The 16,501-nt window shown below is 50.0% G+C and overlaps 1 protein-coding gene across 1 annotated transcript; it reads left to right on the plus strand.

The window, feature by feature from the left end:
• The first annotated feature begins 5,047 nt into the window (after nt 1-5,047).
• Nucleotides 5,048-10,591, plus strand: Aen (apoptosis enhancing nuclease). The gene is made up of 3 exons (XM_051148753.1): nt 5,048-5,644; nt 8,944-9,144; nt 10,355-10,591. Exons 1-3 carry the CDS (start codon nt 5,108-5,110, stop codon nt 10,589-10,591), a joined length of 975 nt encoding a protein of 324 aa, XP_051004710.1. The 5' UTR covers nt 5,048-5,107.
• Nucleotides 10,592-16,501: the final 5,910 nt, after the last annotated feature.

The raw sequence follows: 16,501 nt of genomic DNA on the forward strand, positions 1-16,501 counted from the left end.
AACAGGATTTCTCTGTTACACAGAGTCTGGCTGTCCTGGACTCACTTTGCAGACCAGGCTGACCTTGAACTCACAGAGATCTGCCTTACTCTGCCTTCTTGAGTGCTGGAATTAAAGGTGTGTGCCACCATGCCTGGCTTTAACCTTAGCATTTGAAAGATGGAGATAAGACATTCAAGGTTATCTTTGGCTATGTAGCAAATTGGAGGCCAACCTAGGCTACATGAGACTCTTCAAAATATGTGCTGGTGAGATGGTTCAGGAGGTAAAGGTACTTGCCGCCAAGGCTAATGCCCATGAGTTGGCTCCCCAGAACCCACATGGAGGAAGGAGAGAACTGACTCCCACAGGTTCTCCTCTGACTCCCACACTCACTCCATGGCATGTGCACACATACAAAACAAATGTATTTAAAAAACCAAGGCCAAAAATATTCCCAAATCAACAAAACCCAATTGCCAAATGACTGCCACCCAATCTCCATCATGCAGCCATTTTGATTTTAACTTTACCCATTGTCTTTTACTTTGTTTTAGAGATGGTTTGCATGCAACCCAGGTGGCCTCTCCACTTTGCTATGTAGCCAAGGTATACCCTTGGTGAGCTCTGTACCCCTCACCTCCCAAGCCTTGGGGTTATAGGCATGTGCCACCTACTCAGCACATTGTTTTTGTTTTTTTAGACAGCACATCAGTGTGGAGCCCTGGCTGGTTACCATGCCCATCACAGTACCGTTTATAAAAGTACATGAGAAGACTCTTTGAACAGACTAAGCTGACTCTTACCCACACCCCACCCCCACCCCCAGCACAGTGCTCCGAGAAAACTACAACTGTGAGGAACTTTTCCCACTCCTCTGAGTTCTGAAAATGGCTTTCCATAAAGAAAGACCCCTTCCCTTATAATGAGCTAAAATTCATGGATTTCCCGTCTCTGGCCTTTGAAAAGAGAGGAACCCTTCACATTCTTTGATACCTTGGTGATCCACTCCCTTGTCCCATAGTTGGACAAATTGCTTCTTAATTAACTTTGGTTTTGTCCCTCTTTAAGGTCCTGGAATTTGGGCCCATCCTCAACACGAGCAGCCTAGATTTCTTCCAAATGGCCCTTCTTGGGGTATGCTGACTCTAGAAGGAAAACCATCCCCTGATCTGCTGGCTTACAGGGCCCAAGGGCCATGCCCACTCATACGTATATCCTATTTGTACAAACCCTGTTCATTCCTGCAGAGGTGGGGGGGTGATGGGGGGGGAGAAGGCATATATATGAGGAGTTTATGTGAAGAGGGGGATCCCAGGGAGAATGGGGAGGTGAAGAGAGGGTAACGACAGGGGTGGATAAGATCAAAGTACATTGTATATAGGTATGAATGCATCAATGAAGCTGATTGTTCTGTACAAATAATATATATCAATTTAGCTTTCCTTTAAGATTTTATATTCTGGTGTTTTTGTTTTCTGGTTGTGAGCCTAGCTTTTAATGGCTGGGCAGAGCCATCTTTCCAGTCCCAACTTTATTCGTAATATACTTTAATTCTTTGAGGATGACATATAAATATATAATGCACTTTTAATCATATTCATCCCCAATCTTCCTAGATCTACGGCCACCCCCGCCTTACAACTTCATGTCCTCTTTCCTTCCCAACCCACTGCCTGTTGATTCAGGTTGGTGCTGCCTACGTGGAGCCATCCACCGGAGCATGGTCGACCCTACCAATGGCCTCTTCCATAAAAAAAACAGACTCTGTCTCCCTCAGCATCCATCAGCTATGAGTAGCCAGGGATGGGGAGAGCTTCTGAGCCACTCCAGGCTTCATGCTCAATCAGTGGTGACTGTGTTGATCTTGTGTGGGCAGCCACAGGCTGCTGGGAGGTCATGAGCGGAGCAGGCCTGTCATGCCCCGGAGATACTGTTTCATCCAGGCCTCCTCATCCTCTGTCTCTTACTATTTGTCTCTCCCTCTTCACAGACAGTCCCTGAGCCTTGGGAAGAAGGGGTGTGGCATAGCATAGCCAGCTCCTTTACGGCTGAGCCATCCACAGACCCTTACTTGCAGCTTGATAAACTGAGAGTTTCTGTGTTAAGGGCTGTCCACTGCACAAAGGAATTTCTCTAATGAGGTCTGATGTGTGGATATGCACATTTTAAGAGCAGTTTAACACTGTCAGTTTAGCAAAAAAATAGCAGTAGGTTTGGGTATGGGGCCTGTGAGCTCTTCTAGCTTTATTTTTTTAATTTTACTTTTTAAAACCTATTTTGTGTGTAAGTCTGTGTTGGGGGCCAGCAGGGGGGTTCTTTTTGATTGGGGTATCTCTTTTCTGCCTCTACCCTAGCTGGTCAGAGAACTTCGGTTAGTTTATCTGTCTCCATATACCGTCTCAATGTAGGGGCACTGAGATTATAGACACACACTACTGCACCTGGCTTGCTTGCTTTTTCTTTCTTTCTTTCTTTTCTTGTCTTATGTCACATTGATGTAATGTCCTTACATTTTCTACATAGCTGAGAATGAATTTGAACTCTGACCCTCTTGCCTCTGACATCCAAGTGCTGGAATAACATTATGTCACCACACCCAGCTTAAGTTTTTGTTGTTGTTGTTTTGGTTTGGTTTGGTTGTGTGTGTGTGTGTGTGTGTGTGTGTGTGTGTGTGTGACACTTCACTCATATACTCCTTCCCTTGTGAAAAGGTTAAAAAAAAATAGGGTGGGAGAATTGACTGGGGAGGTAAAAAGTGCTTGTTGTGTAAGCTGGACAGCCTGAATTTGATTCCTGAACCTTCTTAGAAAGCCAGATGCAATGCAGGGCGTGGTGGTGGGGCACACCTTAAGCCTAGCACTCCGGATAGCAGAGGCGAACAGGTCTCTGAGTTCAAGACCAGCTTGGGTTATAGAGCCAGTTCCAGGACAGCCAGGGCTACAGAGAAAGAAAGCCCATGTCTGGGCTACATGAGATCCTGCCCCCCCTCCCAACAGTCTGCTACGTGAGATCCTGCCCCCCACATAGTCTGGGCTACATGAGATCCTGCCCCCCAAAACCAGTCTGAGCTACATGAGATCCTGCACCTCCCCCAAATCTAATCAAATAAATATTGAAAAATCAGTGCAGAAGAAGCAAGCCTGATTTTTTTTTCAAGTTTATTGTATGCTGTATTATTTCACCAGGTTCTCAGAACCCCTAGGAGGGAGGAGCTGCTGTCTTCCCTAGGCAGGTGTGGGTGTGCTCAGTGTGGCATTACGGGTCTACGAAGGTTGAAGTTCACTAGGCTTCTGGTTAGAAACCAAATGGAGCCTGGTGTTGGTGGTGGCAAAGGGGGCGGGGGTCGCCCGGAAGAGCGCACATTCCATTCAGTTTCTAATTTAACCTCTAACACCCCCTTCTCCCGCCAAGGCCACGCCCTCCCGCGGTAGCCCCTCCTCTTCTTGTTGGCACGCCTCCTCAAGGCAGATCAGAATCAACCAATCAGAAGAGACCTTAGGAGGGCGTTATGCCCCAGCGAACCAATAGACAGGCAGCCGAAGCCGGGCTTGTCTAGGCAAGCAGCTGCCAAGGCCGGCAGGGATTCCACGTGTAGGCCGGGAAAGCCGGGCTGGGTCTTCAGGTGAGCTGGGGACAGCCGTGGGGAGTCCTGGGTGGCGGGTTGCTGTCGCCAGCTGCCCGCGGCTCTCGGGGTGAGGTTTGTGCAGCCAGGCTGCGGGGGCGACCTCATGCGGTCCGGGTCCGACTCCGGGCTGGTGGGCCTGAGGGGGTTGGCGTCAGCTGGACGCCACTACCCGAGAGGGTCGCGGGGCTCTACTGGTACTTTTTATTTTTGTTTTCCTTGATTTGGTAAGCTTGTGGGTAGCATAGGGAACCTAATCGCGCCAGGCTTTTTGAAGCTGGGGTGATTGTCATAATCCTGACTTGAAGGAGTGGGTTTCGAGTCCTGTCCCCACACTTTCCCTTTGATCTAGGACTATCTGTTCAAAGCCTGCGGCTAAGGGTTAAGGGACAGTGACTTCCTGGTGTCATCGGGTTATTTCGTGCTAGAACAGGGTCTAGGCTGGCCCACTAACTGAGACCTGTCCTGCCAGCAGGCACGTGGCCCTTAGGCCACTGATGATTCTGGCTTTGCGGTTTCTTGAGTGGGGGCCCTTCCATTTGAAGTCCTATTGGGCCAGGGATCCTCATCTGAAGGCCGAGTGCCTACTGTACTGACCAGAGTTAAAAGGATAAAAATCTGAACGTGGCCTTGTGAAAGGACTACATCCTCTGAATATTTCTCATCAGCTAAATTGAGCTCCATTCAGGGCCCCTAGCTGTGGAAGTGTTGTTTCTGTCACAAGGCCAGGGACTATAGGATATGACTGCTTTTATCTCTTCAAATACAAGGCTGGTGGTGGGTTAGGGAGGGGGGTGGTACAAGGCCTTTAATCCTGCTACTGGGGAGGCAGAGGCAGGAGGATCTCTGAGTTCAGGAAAGCCAAGCCTACACAGAGAAACCGGTTCTCAAAATACGCCCCCCCCCCAAATAAATAAAAGTACAAGGCCACAGAGACCTTTTCTGAAGGGAACCTAATTTTAGCTTCTTTCAAACCTTGCCAGCAGGGACAGGAAAGTCCATCGTCGTCCTACCCCCACCCCACCCCCAAAGCTCAGTAGGGGCGGCACTGATCTTCTAGGCCAAGGTTTTCTCTCACTGCTGGGTTAAGGCAAATTGAGATTCCGAGCTTGTCAGTTCTGAGATGTGCTTTGTAATATGAGAAAGTTGCTGACAACCTCTTTCTGAAAGAGGCGGTACTGTTTGGAGACCGGATGAGCAAGCTGAGAGTGGGTGAGTCAGCATGGGTCACTGAGCCTCCCCCTGGCTAAGTGGGCTATTAGCCCTCATGCAGGTGCCTGCATCAGCAAACGCAGGACTTTTTCCTCTTTGCTTCCCTCTGCTGTTGCCCTGTGGTACTACTGCCCAGGCTTCTAGTCTAACATAGCTGTGATGTCCCCTAAAGTCTTGAAGTGATGCCCTGTCCTCTTTTTGAACACTACCTTGAGTCTGTCCTGTTCCTATGTGCTCTCTCTCCAGCACACGGCCCCATCGGAAGATAGCATCCAGGGCTGTGAGCCAGGCATGGTGCTAGGGGAAGCGCCTGAGTCTACTCAGTGTCCATCCCTCAGCAGCCTGAACACCACGGATGTGGTTCGGAGAAGACACAAGAGGAGAAGCCGGCAGCACCAGCGGTTCATGGTCCGGAAGGCCTTGCTGCAGGAGCAGGAGCTGTTGAGCATGGCACCAGGGCCAGGACCCTGCCCTCTGTCCCCCACATCACAAACACCAGGAGGCACAGAGGCTTCGGGCAGCAAGAGACAGCGTCCGAAGGCCAGGTCCAGCGGCAGAGGCCCACGCAGCAAAAGGCCTGTCCCCAGAGAAGCCCCAAGGCCTGGGCCCAGCAAGTATGTGGCCATTGACTGTGAGATGGTGGGCACAGGCCCCCGAGGGCGGGTGAGCGAGCTGGCCCGCTGCTCTGTGGTGAGTTACGCCGGTGAAATTCTCTACGACAAGTACGTCCGGCCTGAAATGCCCATTGTGGACTATCGCACCCGCTGGAGTGGCATCACCCGCCAGCACATGCACAAGGCTATCCCCTTTCAGGTAGCCCAGAAGGAGGTGAGGACTCTGGGGTCCTGTTTGGTCTGAGTGACAGGTTGGGGAGAGAAGCGCTGGTTTGAGTCGCCAATTTGTCACTGGAGGGTGAGGGGGCCGTGAGAGGCCACTTCACTTCCCCAAACATGCAGTTCCTTTTCCAGAGAACGGGTTAATATAAACTCAGGTGCTTCCACTCTGAACGGTTGCCAGGCTGCTGCATGCGGGACTGCTCTGAGATGGCTCAGCGGTTAAGAGCGCCGACTGGTCTTCCAGAGGTCCTGAGTTCAATTCCCATCGATAGTGTGATCTGATGCCCTCTTCTGGCCTGCAGGTGTACATGCAGGCAGAGCACTGCACTGTGTACAAAGTAATGGATAAATCTTTAAAAGAAAGAAAGGTTATGTGAAAGGTGAGAACATAACAATTTACAAAATATTTGCAGTCTGTAAATTTGCCTGCAGTCCTGCGGTTAGATTCAAGGGTTGTTGCTTTAGCCCATCTCTGTGTGGTTTTTTTAGTGCTTGGAAAAATGATTAGTAGTTGAGATCCTACAGATTTATCAGGAATATATGCAAATAAATGCAAAGGCCTTTATTTGACCAAAGGACACAGTTAAAGCTTCATAAATGGACTAGGATCCTTGCCCCAGGGTCTTCCATGAAGACTCTGTTCCTGTAGATCTCTAGGGCTCTGGCGCGGTTGTCTAAAAATCAGGGCTAAGCAGGCTTGCCCCATATATGAACCACAAAGTTAGTAAATCACCCCGCTGGGTGAAATCAACAGAACCTGGTACTGATAGGGGGAAGCTCTTACTCACATCAAGGCTTGTGGTCCCTATTTTCAGGACTCTGCCCCTTGCTCATCTGTACACTGACTCTACATCTGTCCTTTGTCACGGGCTTTTATAAGGAAATGGTGTTCAGGCACAGCACTCAGAAAGCATGGTGCTGCCACAGAAACAGACCTAATGGAAAATGGCGTTACAGTTTTGCCTGTGGTTAGGAAATGCAAGGGACGCTGGTAGTCAGGCCCGTGACTGGGAAACAACGGCAGGAGGATGCCCTTCGCAGAGCTGGGGCCCGTGTGAACTGGGGTGGCGTTTCTGAGTCTGACACTCTATTAGGCTGGTGGCTCAGTGCCCAGGCAAACAAAAATGTGCTGGCGGATGTTTGAGATGTGTAGCGTTGTGTACTCTTGTTCAGGTTCAGCTGTCAGCAGCTTTCTGCGTTCATGTGATGTTTCTTCAGGTGTAAAATGCAGAAGCAAATGTGAAACTCACATTCTGAAGTTGTACCCTGTCACAGTTACAGTGGAACAAATTCACTTTGCCAAAACAAGCATTAAAACAGAACTACTCTTTTGGATTTTTGAGACAGGGTTTCTCTCTGTAGCCTTGGGTGACCAGGAACTCACTCTGTAGACCAGGCTGGCCTCGAACTCAGAGACCCACCTGCCTCTGCCTCCTGAGTGCTGGGATTAAAGGCGTGCGCCACCACTGCCTGGCTAGAATAGAACCCCTTTTCAATGTTTCTGGGTTCCTGGGATCAGGGAGGTCTGGGAAATGGATAAACCTCATCTTGTGAATTGTTACTGTGTGCTGGTTAAGTTTATCACCTTGAGATTAGCCAAAGTCATTAAGGAAGGAGGAACTGAACTTGAAACAGTGCCCCCACTAGGTGAGCCTGTTGGCAAGGCTGTGGTGAATTTTCTTGATTGATGATTGATGTGGGAGGGCCTAATGCTAATAACCCTGGGCTTGTCCTGGGTGCTGTAAGAAAGCAAGCTGAGTAAGCCAGTAAGCAGCACCCCTCCATGGCCTCTGCATGAGCTCCTGCCTCTAGCTTCCTGCCCCATTTGATTTCCTTCCCTTAATTCCCACAGTGATAGACTGTGAGGTAGAGCTGAAAGATGAAATAAACCCTCTCCTCCCCAGATTGTTTATAGTCGTGGTGTTTTATCACAGCTATAGAAACCCTAACCTAGACACCTGCTATGATCCCCTAAGCATGGCTTTGGGAAGACCTGATCACGAATAGAAGCAGTAGGAAGGTAAATCTGTGCTGAGCCCTCCAACTCTGATCCCTCCCATCTGTGTCTGGTTGGTGGTGGTCCCTGGAGCAGGCTCACCTTTCTGCTCACTTGAGCTAGTGTGGGAGAGGTGTGATCTCTTCCCCTCTTTTTTTTTGTTGTTGTTTTGTTTTGTTTTTGTTTGTTTGTTTTTTAAGACAGAGTTTCTCTGTGTTAGTTTTGGCTGTCCTGGACTCGCTTTGTAAACCAGGCTGGCTTCAAACTCACATCAATCTGTCTGCCTCTGTCTCCCGAGTGCCGGGATTAAAGGCATGGGTGCCACCACGCCTGGCCTATCTCTTCCCCTCTTGATGGCAAGTAGGTTATGAGACTGAGGTGATCCCGATCAAAGGTCTACATGCAGCTTATTCATGCCTCAAAAACTGCATTTTGCATAGTAGAGATAGGCCGTGGAAGGCCACCAGCTGATGATCAGGAGTTAGCGAGGCCTTTAGCCCTGTTTCCCTGAGCATGAGAAAGGTGCTGGGCAGGAGGAGCAGGATGTGCCCAAACAGCAGCAGAGCAGGTTTCTAGGCTAGGAAGGAGGAGTCAGTGCACACAGGAGCAGTAACTGTGCCCTTTATTAGTACTCACAGGGTTTCTACTTAACTGTCTCCCAGCACCAGGCACGCACGGGTCTGTGTTCTGTTGGTCTCATTCAGCAAGTCTTTACTTGATCAGAAAATAAGTTGGCTGGGACGCTGAAGTAGGGGGATTGATGGAAGTTCTCGCCTAGACTGCTGAATGAGCCTTGTCTCAAAAGAACCAACCCAACAAACAAAAGCAAATCCATAAATGCTGTGTGCTCTGGGTGAGCATCACTGGTCAAGTGAAATGGAGCTTATTGTGCAGGAGGAGAGCTCGGGGGTCCCAAGAGCGAAGTGTGAAGTTTATAAAAGCTAAGTGCATACTTAGAAAGTGTGAATGGCTTGAAAGAAGCACCAGGGCTCCTAGAGAGATGAGGGTCATGGGGGGCGTTCTCCAAGGAAGGCTGCGTGGCATTGGGAGATGAGAAGGTCTTGCAGCCAAGAAGCGCCTGTGCCCCTGCAAAGCTGCTTGGATCTCTTAACTTGAAGACATGGCTTGCATCCAGGCCTTCCTTTGACCCTCAGTTGTCCCCTGGCACGGTGCAGATAGTATTCCTTTTGCAGCTACTAAGATGAGTTCAAACTTGGAGGAGCATCATGGTCGACTGGGGCTCAGACATCAACCCCTGACAGTGGGGCCTTCCTGCCTCCTCTCTCTGTTCACAGATCCTTAAGCTGTTGAAGGGCAAGATGGTGGTAGGGCATGCACTGCACAACGACTTCCAGGCCCTCAAGTACATCCACCCTCGGAGCCAGACCCGGGATACCACTTATGTCCCGAACCTGCTCAGCCAGCCCTGCACCCTCACCCGAGCTCGGGTCTCTCTTAGGGACCTGGCCCTGCACCTGCTGCACAAGAAGATCCAGGTATGTGGTGTGGAATGTCCTGGGAGGGAGGCAGGCTCCTCTGACTTCCGTTCCTTGATGATAGTCAAATTCTTCTAGGCTCCTCTCTTTAGATCTTTGCCTCCCTAACTCCTGGCTATATCCTGTGTCCCCAGAGGATGTGTTCTGACACAACAGCTCGAGGCTCAGAGCAGGGGGCCTGTGACTCTCATACCCATCTTCTAACTTCTGAAGCAGGAGTTTTGGGTTTTCTGTTTGTTTTGCTTTTTTGGGACAGAGTTTCTCTGTGTAGCCCAGTCTGTCCTCACTTACTCTGTAGACCAGGCTGGCTCCAAACTCAAAGGATCTGCCTGCCTCTGCCTCCTGAGTGCTGCGATTATAGGAGTGCAGGGCGCGCGTACACACACACACACACACACACACACACACACACACACACACACACACACACACACACACGGCTTCAGGAAAGACTTTTTTTTAATGTGTGTGGGTGTTTGGCCTGCATGTATGTCTGTGCATCGCATGCATGATGTGCTCTTGGGGGCCGGAAGAGGACGTCTCCTCTGGGACTGGAGTTAGAGATGGTTTTGAGCTGCCATGTAGCCCAGGTCCTGGGGGAGAGCAAGTCAGAACTCTTAACCACTGTGCATTTTCGCCAGCCCCAACATAAAGGGAGGATTATTTTGGTTCATGGTTTTATTGTTGCTTGTTTGTTTTTTCGAGACAGGGTTTCCCTATGTAGTCCTGGCTGTCCTGGACTCACTTTGTACACAGGCTGGCCTCGAACTCACAGAGATCTGCCTGCCTCTGCCCCCGGAGTGCTGGGATTATAGGGCGTGTGCCACCACGTGCAGCAGTTCATGGTTTTACAGGGTCCATGTGCTTAGGCAGAACATCATGGTGGTAGGAGCATGGTGAGCTATGTGCCCCGTAGTGAATGTGAAGCAGACAAAAGATCAGAGACGGTGCTCCCAAGGACCTGCCTCTGTCGGTCTGTTTCTGTGCATGAGTCCCACCTCAGTTTCTAGTACCTTCCAAAATGGCACCGTCAGCTGGGGAGCAAGCCCACAGCACATAGGCTTTTGGGGTATATTTCTTATCTAAATCATAGCAGCCTCCACTTGGGGATTTATGCTCTGGACCCTTGGAGGCTATCTTCACTTCTGGGGTGACGGTCAGACCCATTTCACCACATAGTGACTTTTTTTTTTTTGGCTCTTATGCACAGGTAGGTCACCAGGGCCACTCATCTGTGGAAGATGCTATGACCGCCATGGAGCTCTACAAGCTGGTGGAAGTGCAGTGGGAACAGCAGGAGGCCAGCAATGCCAAGGCCCATCCTGAGGACATGGGACCTGATAGCAGCACAGACATGGAGCAATACATGGAGGACCAGTACTGGCCTGATGACCTGGCCCAGAGTGCCAGTGGAGAAACCAGGGAGGCCCAAGACAGAAGGGAGTGAGACAGGAGCAGGAGATGAGGGCAGGGAGCCAGGGTGGACCTCCCTAGTTAGCAGGGTAGGAGGTAGCCTGCAGGACAGGGTCAGAGTACAGACCTGTCCAAGTGCTGGCTCACAGCACTGCGTCCTGTACCTGAGTGGTGCTTTTCCTCCGTTCCTGGGGTTCTGCTAATGATACTAGGCAGGCCTTGTCTGGGACCCAGCAGGTACAGGGAAAGTGCCACAGGACTGCCCAAGTCTTGGCTCCCTACTGGCTCCCTACAGCCAAGTCTTGTAGAGTCACTGTGCTGTGCCACTCTGTCCCTGAGAGTGGTGGCTGCTCATCAGTGTCCTGGAGCTCCCTCTCCCACTCTGTCAGGTGAAGCTCAGTTGCTGTGGCCATCTCTCTCCCACAGTTTCAGGATCAGAGTAACTTCAAGAGTGAACTTAAAGACTTTTAAAGAAGACACCTCCTTCCCACCCCCCAACTCTTGCTTTCTTAGATGTCCTGGGGCCTAAGGCGCTGGTTCTCAACCTGTGGGTCAAATGACCTTTTCAGAGGAGTCACCTAAGGCCCTCAGAAAACATAGATATTTAACATTACAGTTCATAACAGTAGCAAAATTACAGTTATGAAGTAGCAACAAGAATAATTTTGTGGTTGGGGTCACCACAGCATGAGGTATTAAAGGTGACTGCATTAGAATGGCTGAGAACCGCTGGTAAGGGATAACCCTGGCACAGGGCCTCAGGGCGCACAGCCCTCTGACGGCATCATCATCGTGGCCAGTTAGCGTTGAGCCGTGAGGCAAGCCTCTGGCTTCCCCAAGTCTGTTTACCTTTGTAAAGTGGGGAGAGTGGTAGAACCTACCTACCTCATGGGGTGTTGAGGTGCTTCGAGTGCACCCTAGTAATGAACAGTGTGGGCTGGGCTCTGTTCAGGCCCATGCCTGGTTTCTGAGCAGCTGAGGCTCAGCAGAACTCTTCTGCTTGGCTTTTCCAGCAGGTGGGATGGGGGCCAAGGCAAGGGCGCTGCAGCAGGGGTCAGGGTTCTCTGCAGGTCTTGCTGCCAGCTTCTGGCTTCACATCAGCATCCTGCCTCTGCTATTTGGGACAGTGACAACAGTGAGCAGGGCAGAGTCAGAAAGGAAGGGACAGTACTGTGCCCTATGCCCAGCCTTCCCACTATCAGCCGAGGCCTGATTGAAGAAAGCCTTCATCACGATTGATTGCTGGCTTTCTGTCAGGGGGGAGAGGCAGCTGGCCAAGTCATCACCACCATTCCTGGCCTGGTGCCAGGCGCAAGCGCTCGTTTCCTTAAAAAGCAGCAGCTTGTGCCAACCCCACTGCTGTGCAGTAGCTGGATGGCTTCGTTTTCGGGTTGAAGGGTAGTGGAACTGTTAGCTGGGACAAGAGTACTGTGAGAGATCAGCTTGCTCTTGGAACCAGACCGTTTATGCAGGAATAAAGCTCAACTGGAAAAGTGGGTGAAGTGGTCCTTTCTGAATGCTCAACCTCGACTGAAGGGTGTTTGAGGGCTGGGGAGGCCTAGGGCACTGAGCCTTGCTGGGTGCTGGTCTTGAGGTAGCTTTCTAGATGGTACACGTCAGCTCTACAGCAGGTTCTGACTTCTGTTGGAGTTTCCTATTACATAGCATACTGTTTAATTTGGTCTCTCCCCAAAGCTGTGTTTGGGGGAATTTTGTGTGCTGTTAAGGCCGGATCTCGTGATAGAGCCCAGCTGCCTGTAACTCCTCATGGAGCTCGGGCAGTCCTGCCTCAGACCATACAGTGCTGGCACTATAAGCACATACTGTCATTCCTGTCAGACTCTGCCCTTTAGGAATAAGAGCCCTTTGTGTGCTTATAACGCACGCCTTTGCACAACACTCCTTGGGTCACTGCCCCTCTTGGCTATTGTGAATAAAGTAGCCATGAATAGGGCATGCAGATATCTGTTAACCTGCTTTCAAGTCATTTAGATAGATTGCCAGTTGTGGAATTGCTGGGTCATGTGATGGTTCTGTGTTTAACAGCTTGGGCAAGTGCTGGAGTCTAGCCCATCAGGGCTGAGGTCCCAAGGAGGAGGTGTGGGGTGGGCGAGGGAAGGATACTGACACCCATCTGAGGGTGAATCAGGACAGCTGCGTTTATTGAAAAAGCTCCCCACCCTTTATACTCTGTATTTGCATAGTAGCTTAATCACAGGTAATGTTAAAAGCAGATTTAATGATTCCAAGAGTTGTATGATGTCTTCAAAGATTGTTTTAAACCTATTTTAGCACTATTTTCAACACCCAGGATGAAAGGTAATCAACTTTATTACAGTATTTTTTTTCTTTCAAGCAAAAGCAGTAAGTTCAGCAAGCATCCAAGTTCCCATGTTCTCTGAGACTCAGCAACCCCACTAGGTGAGCCTTTACCTGGTTTCCTCCTCCGTGCCCTCAGCCTTGTGGTCAGGAGGCGCCAGACAGCAGTTCCTGAGAAACACACCCATGACAGCAATTTTCAGTCCACAAGGGCCATGGTGCAGTGTTTGTACCATGTAACATAACAAGCATTGAGCTGTTTCCTAGTTGCATTCCTATGTGCTTTAGTCTTACAATATGGACCTGTTCTCATTTACTCCCCGAAGGGAAGGTCCTGATACCTTACTCTTCTTTTCATTATGGCATCCACCTTCAGTGGATGCTCCTGTATACGGCAGAGGGAGGTCAAGCTAATCTAACTTCTCAATAGAATCTGCTCCGCGTGGGGCATACCAGATCTTGCCATTCATCCTGCAAGAGAACCCTATGGTGGGTGATGTGATTATGGAAAGCGCCACATGGCAAGACAGCGGTGGGAGAGGGCTTGGCCTTGAAATGGCTCACAGCCCACTGACACAGCACCAAGTACAGATCACAAAGACCTGGAACTTCTAAGAGACAGTGCATTCATGAAGATGGTGTGTATCAGTCACCCTCTTGTTCCTTCTACCAGGCCTCACTTGATGATTCAACAGCACTGGGAACTGAGCCCCTAGACCAGGAACCTTTGGGAAACACGTCATTCCAGAGCCATGGCACAGACTGTCTATTAAGTGCATGATCAGGGTTCAGTGAGGATTAGAGAGCCGTCCAGCAGCGGCTTCCTGTCAGCTACAGTCATGATGAGTGAATTGCTCATGGGATGCAACCTTGGAAGGCTAAGTTTGCTCTGAATGACTCCTGCTGTCACCTGATCAAGGCTTTTGGGCTTGCCTTACTGTTTGATGCTGTCAGGTGTCTAACTGGCTGGGATTAGGGCTTCCTTTCCTCCTTCAGGAAGGCTATTCACCACCAGTACCTGGGTCCAACAGAACACAAGGTACACTTGGACAAAAGCCAGCCTAATTTAGGCAGGGTTCTGGGAACTGAGGCCCAGCTCTGTGGGGAACCACAAGAGAGCAAACAGTGCACAGTACTCATGACTGTTCAGTCTATAGAAAAGGGTAGGGCTGGGGGCTGCCTGATCAATGAGGTTAGAAAAGGATGGGTCCTACAATTAGAGAGGCCTGGAGGGGGTGGGGCTGCCAAGCAGATGATGTAGGGAAGGAGTTTTCCAGAATGTTGGCAGATGTAGATAGAACCTATCCTTCAAACAAAATACCCAGTATATGGATCAGCTGTACCTGCTTACTGTTATGCTTGTTGACTGTGATAGCTCCTCCCACTGGGGTGGGCTAGGGAGGGTCACTGGGCCCTCGTCTGAGAATTCAGCTGCTCCCTCAATCATTTGTATGCAGTTCAGCCCTAATTGCTTGAGGCCTGGGGTCTCAGGCAGTAGTAAAGTACGTGAGCTGGGGAAGGTTACAAGGATCGTCCACACAGGGTGAAGAGTTCTGCTTGTGTTCGTCTTGACGTTCTTCCAGCCTCCGTGAGTAGCCTCTCACCCATGCCCAATAAATTCATTGATCCCAAAGTTGCACTCTGGTGGAGTTATTCTTTGGCTTGTTGGGATTTTCTAAGGAAGAGGTAAACTTTTTTTTTTCTCCCAGAAACGCAGTTCTTGAAATAGGACAGCAAAGGCCAAACCCTGAGTCATGAACACACATGTAGTGCTGCAGGGCTCCAGCCTAGAATGAGAACCTTACCAGTTCCTCGAGTCCAGTGTTTCTCAGCCGGTGGGTCATGGTGAACGACCCTCACACGGGTCACATACCAGATATCCTGCACATCGGACATTTACATTATAATTCATAACAGCAAAATCACAGTTATGAAGTAGCAACAAAAACTTTTATGGTTGGGGTCACCACAACAGGGGGGAAACTGTACTGAAGGGTCACAGCATTAAGACAGTTTGGGAACCACTGGAGTCTGGTTGCTAGTCCTGGCACTGGGGAGATGGTTCACATCATCCAAAGGATTCAGGTGAGACCTGCGGGCCTGGGAAGAGTCACCACGTAAAGCCCCGGAGTAAGGCCAAGGCTGGGTTTAAACTAGAAGACAGCATAGTTAGAGGGTGAAGGAGACTCAAAAGAGCAGTGGGGCAGATGAACTGTTCTGCTCTTTGTCTTGTTTTGTTTAAAGGCAGTTTCTCAAAAGTAGTCCAAATTGGTCTTGAACTTCCTGTGTGGCTAAAAATTACTTTGAACTCTTGATCTCCTTCTGTCGGGTGTCAGGATTACATGCTAACCCGCTACACCCAGTTAATACATCGAGCCTGGGGGTTTCTGCATGCCTAGCAAACACTCCATCAAGCTGAACTACACACCCAACACTAACACTTGATTTTTTTCAAGTCTGTTAAAGTCAGACATCCGGGTTGGCAAAGAAACCACAGATCTGGGAAGTTCTTTTCCAAACCGCAAGTGTTTGTGACGTCACATCAGACTGAGGTCTATTATTCTATATAGACCTGGGCAGTCAGGCAAGCCTGGCTCTCCCCCTTGGACCCGGGCATGTACTGCAAGAGCACTCCTCTCAGAAAGCCGAGCCTGTTTCTGATCCAAGTGTCCCTAGTTTGTTATCAAAAGAATCCTGAGCATTCCCTCCCTGACAGGTGAAAGCAACAGGCTCAGTAAAGAGACCGCTGAAGCAATGCCTCCATGGTTAAGGGCAAGATTTTTATTGCAGCCAAGAGAATAGACGAGGCATCCAGAAAAGTCCAAGGCAGAGGGGAAAAGAAGCAGGCTGGCCATAACCAGGAGCAGAGAAAAAAATAGGAGGGGGGAAGAGAGAGAAGAGAATAGCAAGAGAAGCTACAGGGAGGGAGTGGGGGGGGGGGGTGGGGTGGGAAACTGCTGGTTTTAAAGAAAGTGAGCTGGAACAGCCTGGGAACTAGCATAGTGGAGGAGTCCAGGAGGTGAGAAGGGCCTTGGCGGCTCACATGTCTTTGAAAAGCTGACAAGTAGAACAGGTACATGTGACTGGGTATCCAAAGTCTGGAGGCTAGTATGGACTGCCATATGTAACCACAGGTGTATTCGGACAGGCAGAAGAAACCTGACAGATTTCAGAGGAACGCTGCGTGCAAACTTTGATTTATATGCCAGAAACGCTATTGTCCAGTTTGAGCTGAGCCTAGACTGTCGTTTTAGACAAAGTCTATGGGCTGGTCCTATTTTGGGGGGTGAGGGCGCCGTGGGATTTTTCCTTTGTGAGCTAATAATAGGTGGCACCCTAAGAATTTTAAGTCCCAGGCCAGGAAACAATAGCCCGGTAGGGAGAGTTGTCTGGCTTGAGGCTGTCTCAAGATCTGTTGCTTTTTGTCAAACTCTCCCAGATAGACTCAGCCCACTGAGGTACTGTTGACCTGGTAGAGGCCACCAAGAGTTTCCCCAGAGCCTTCTTCACCTTCCCTGGGGCAGAGGCCAGGGACTAGACCCCTCCTATCCAAACCCCCTCCTGCCCTTCCCAGGTAATGGCTCCTGCTAGGGTTTGCTCTGCCCTCAAAAGACCTCACAGAATA

This window comes from Acomys russatus, chromosome 7, assembly GCF_903995435.1.
Source record: "Acomys russatus chromosome 7, mAcoRus1.1, whole genome shotgun sequence".
Classification (NCBI taxonomy): Eukaryota; Metazoa; Chordata; class Mammalia; order Rodentia; family Muridae; genus Acomys; species Acomys russatus.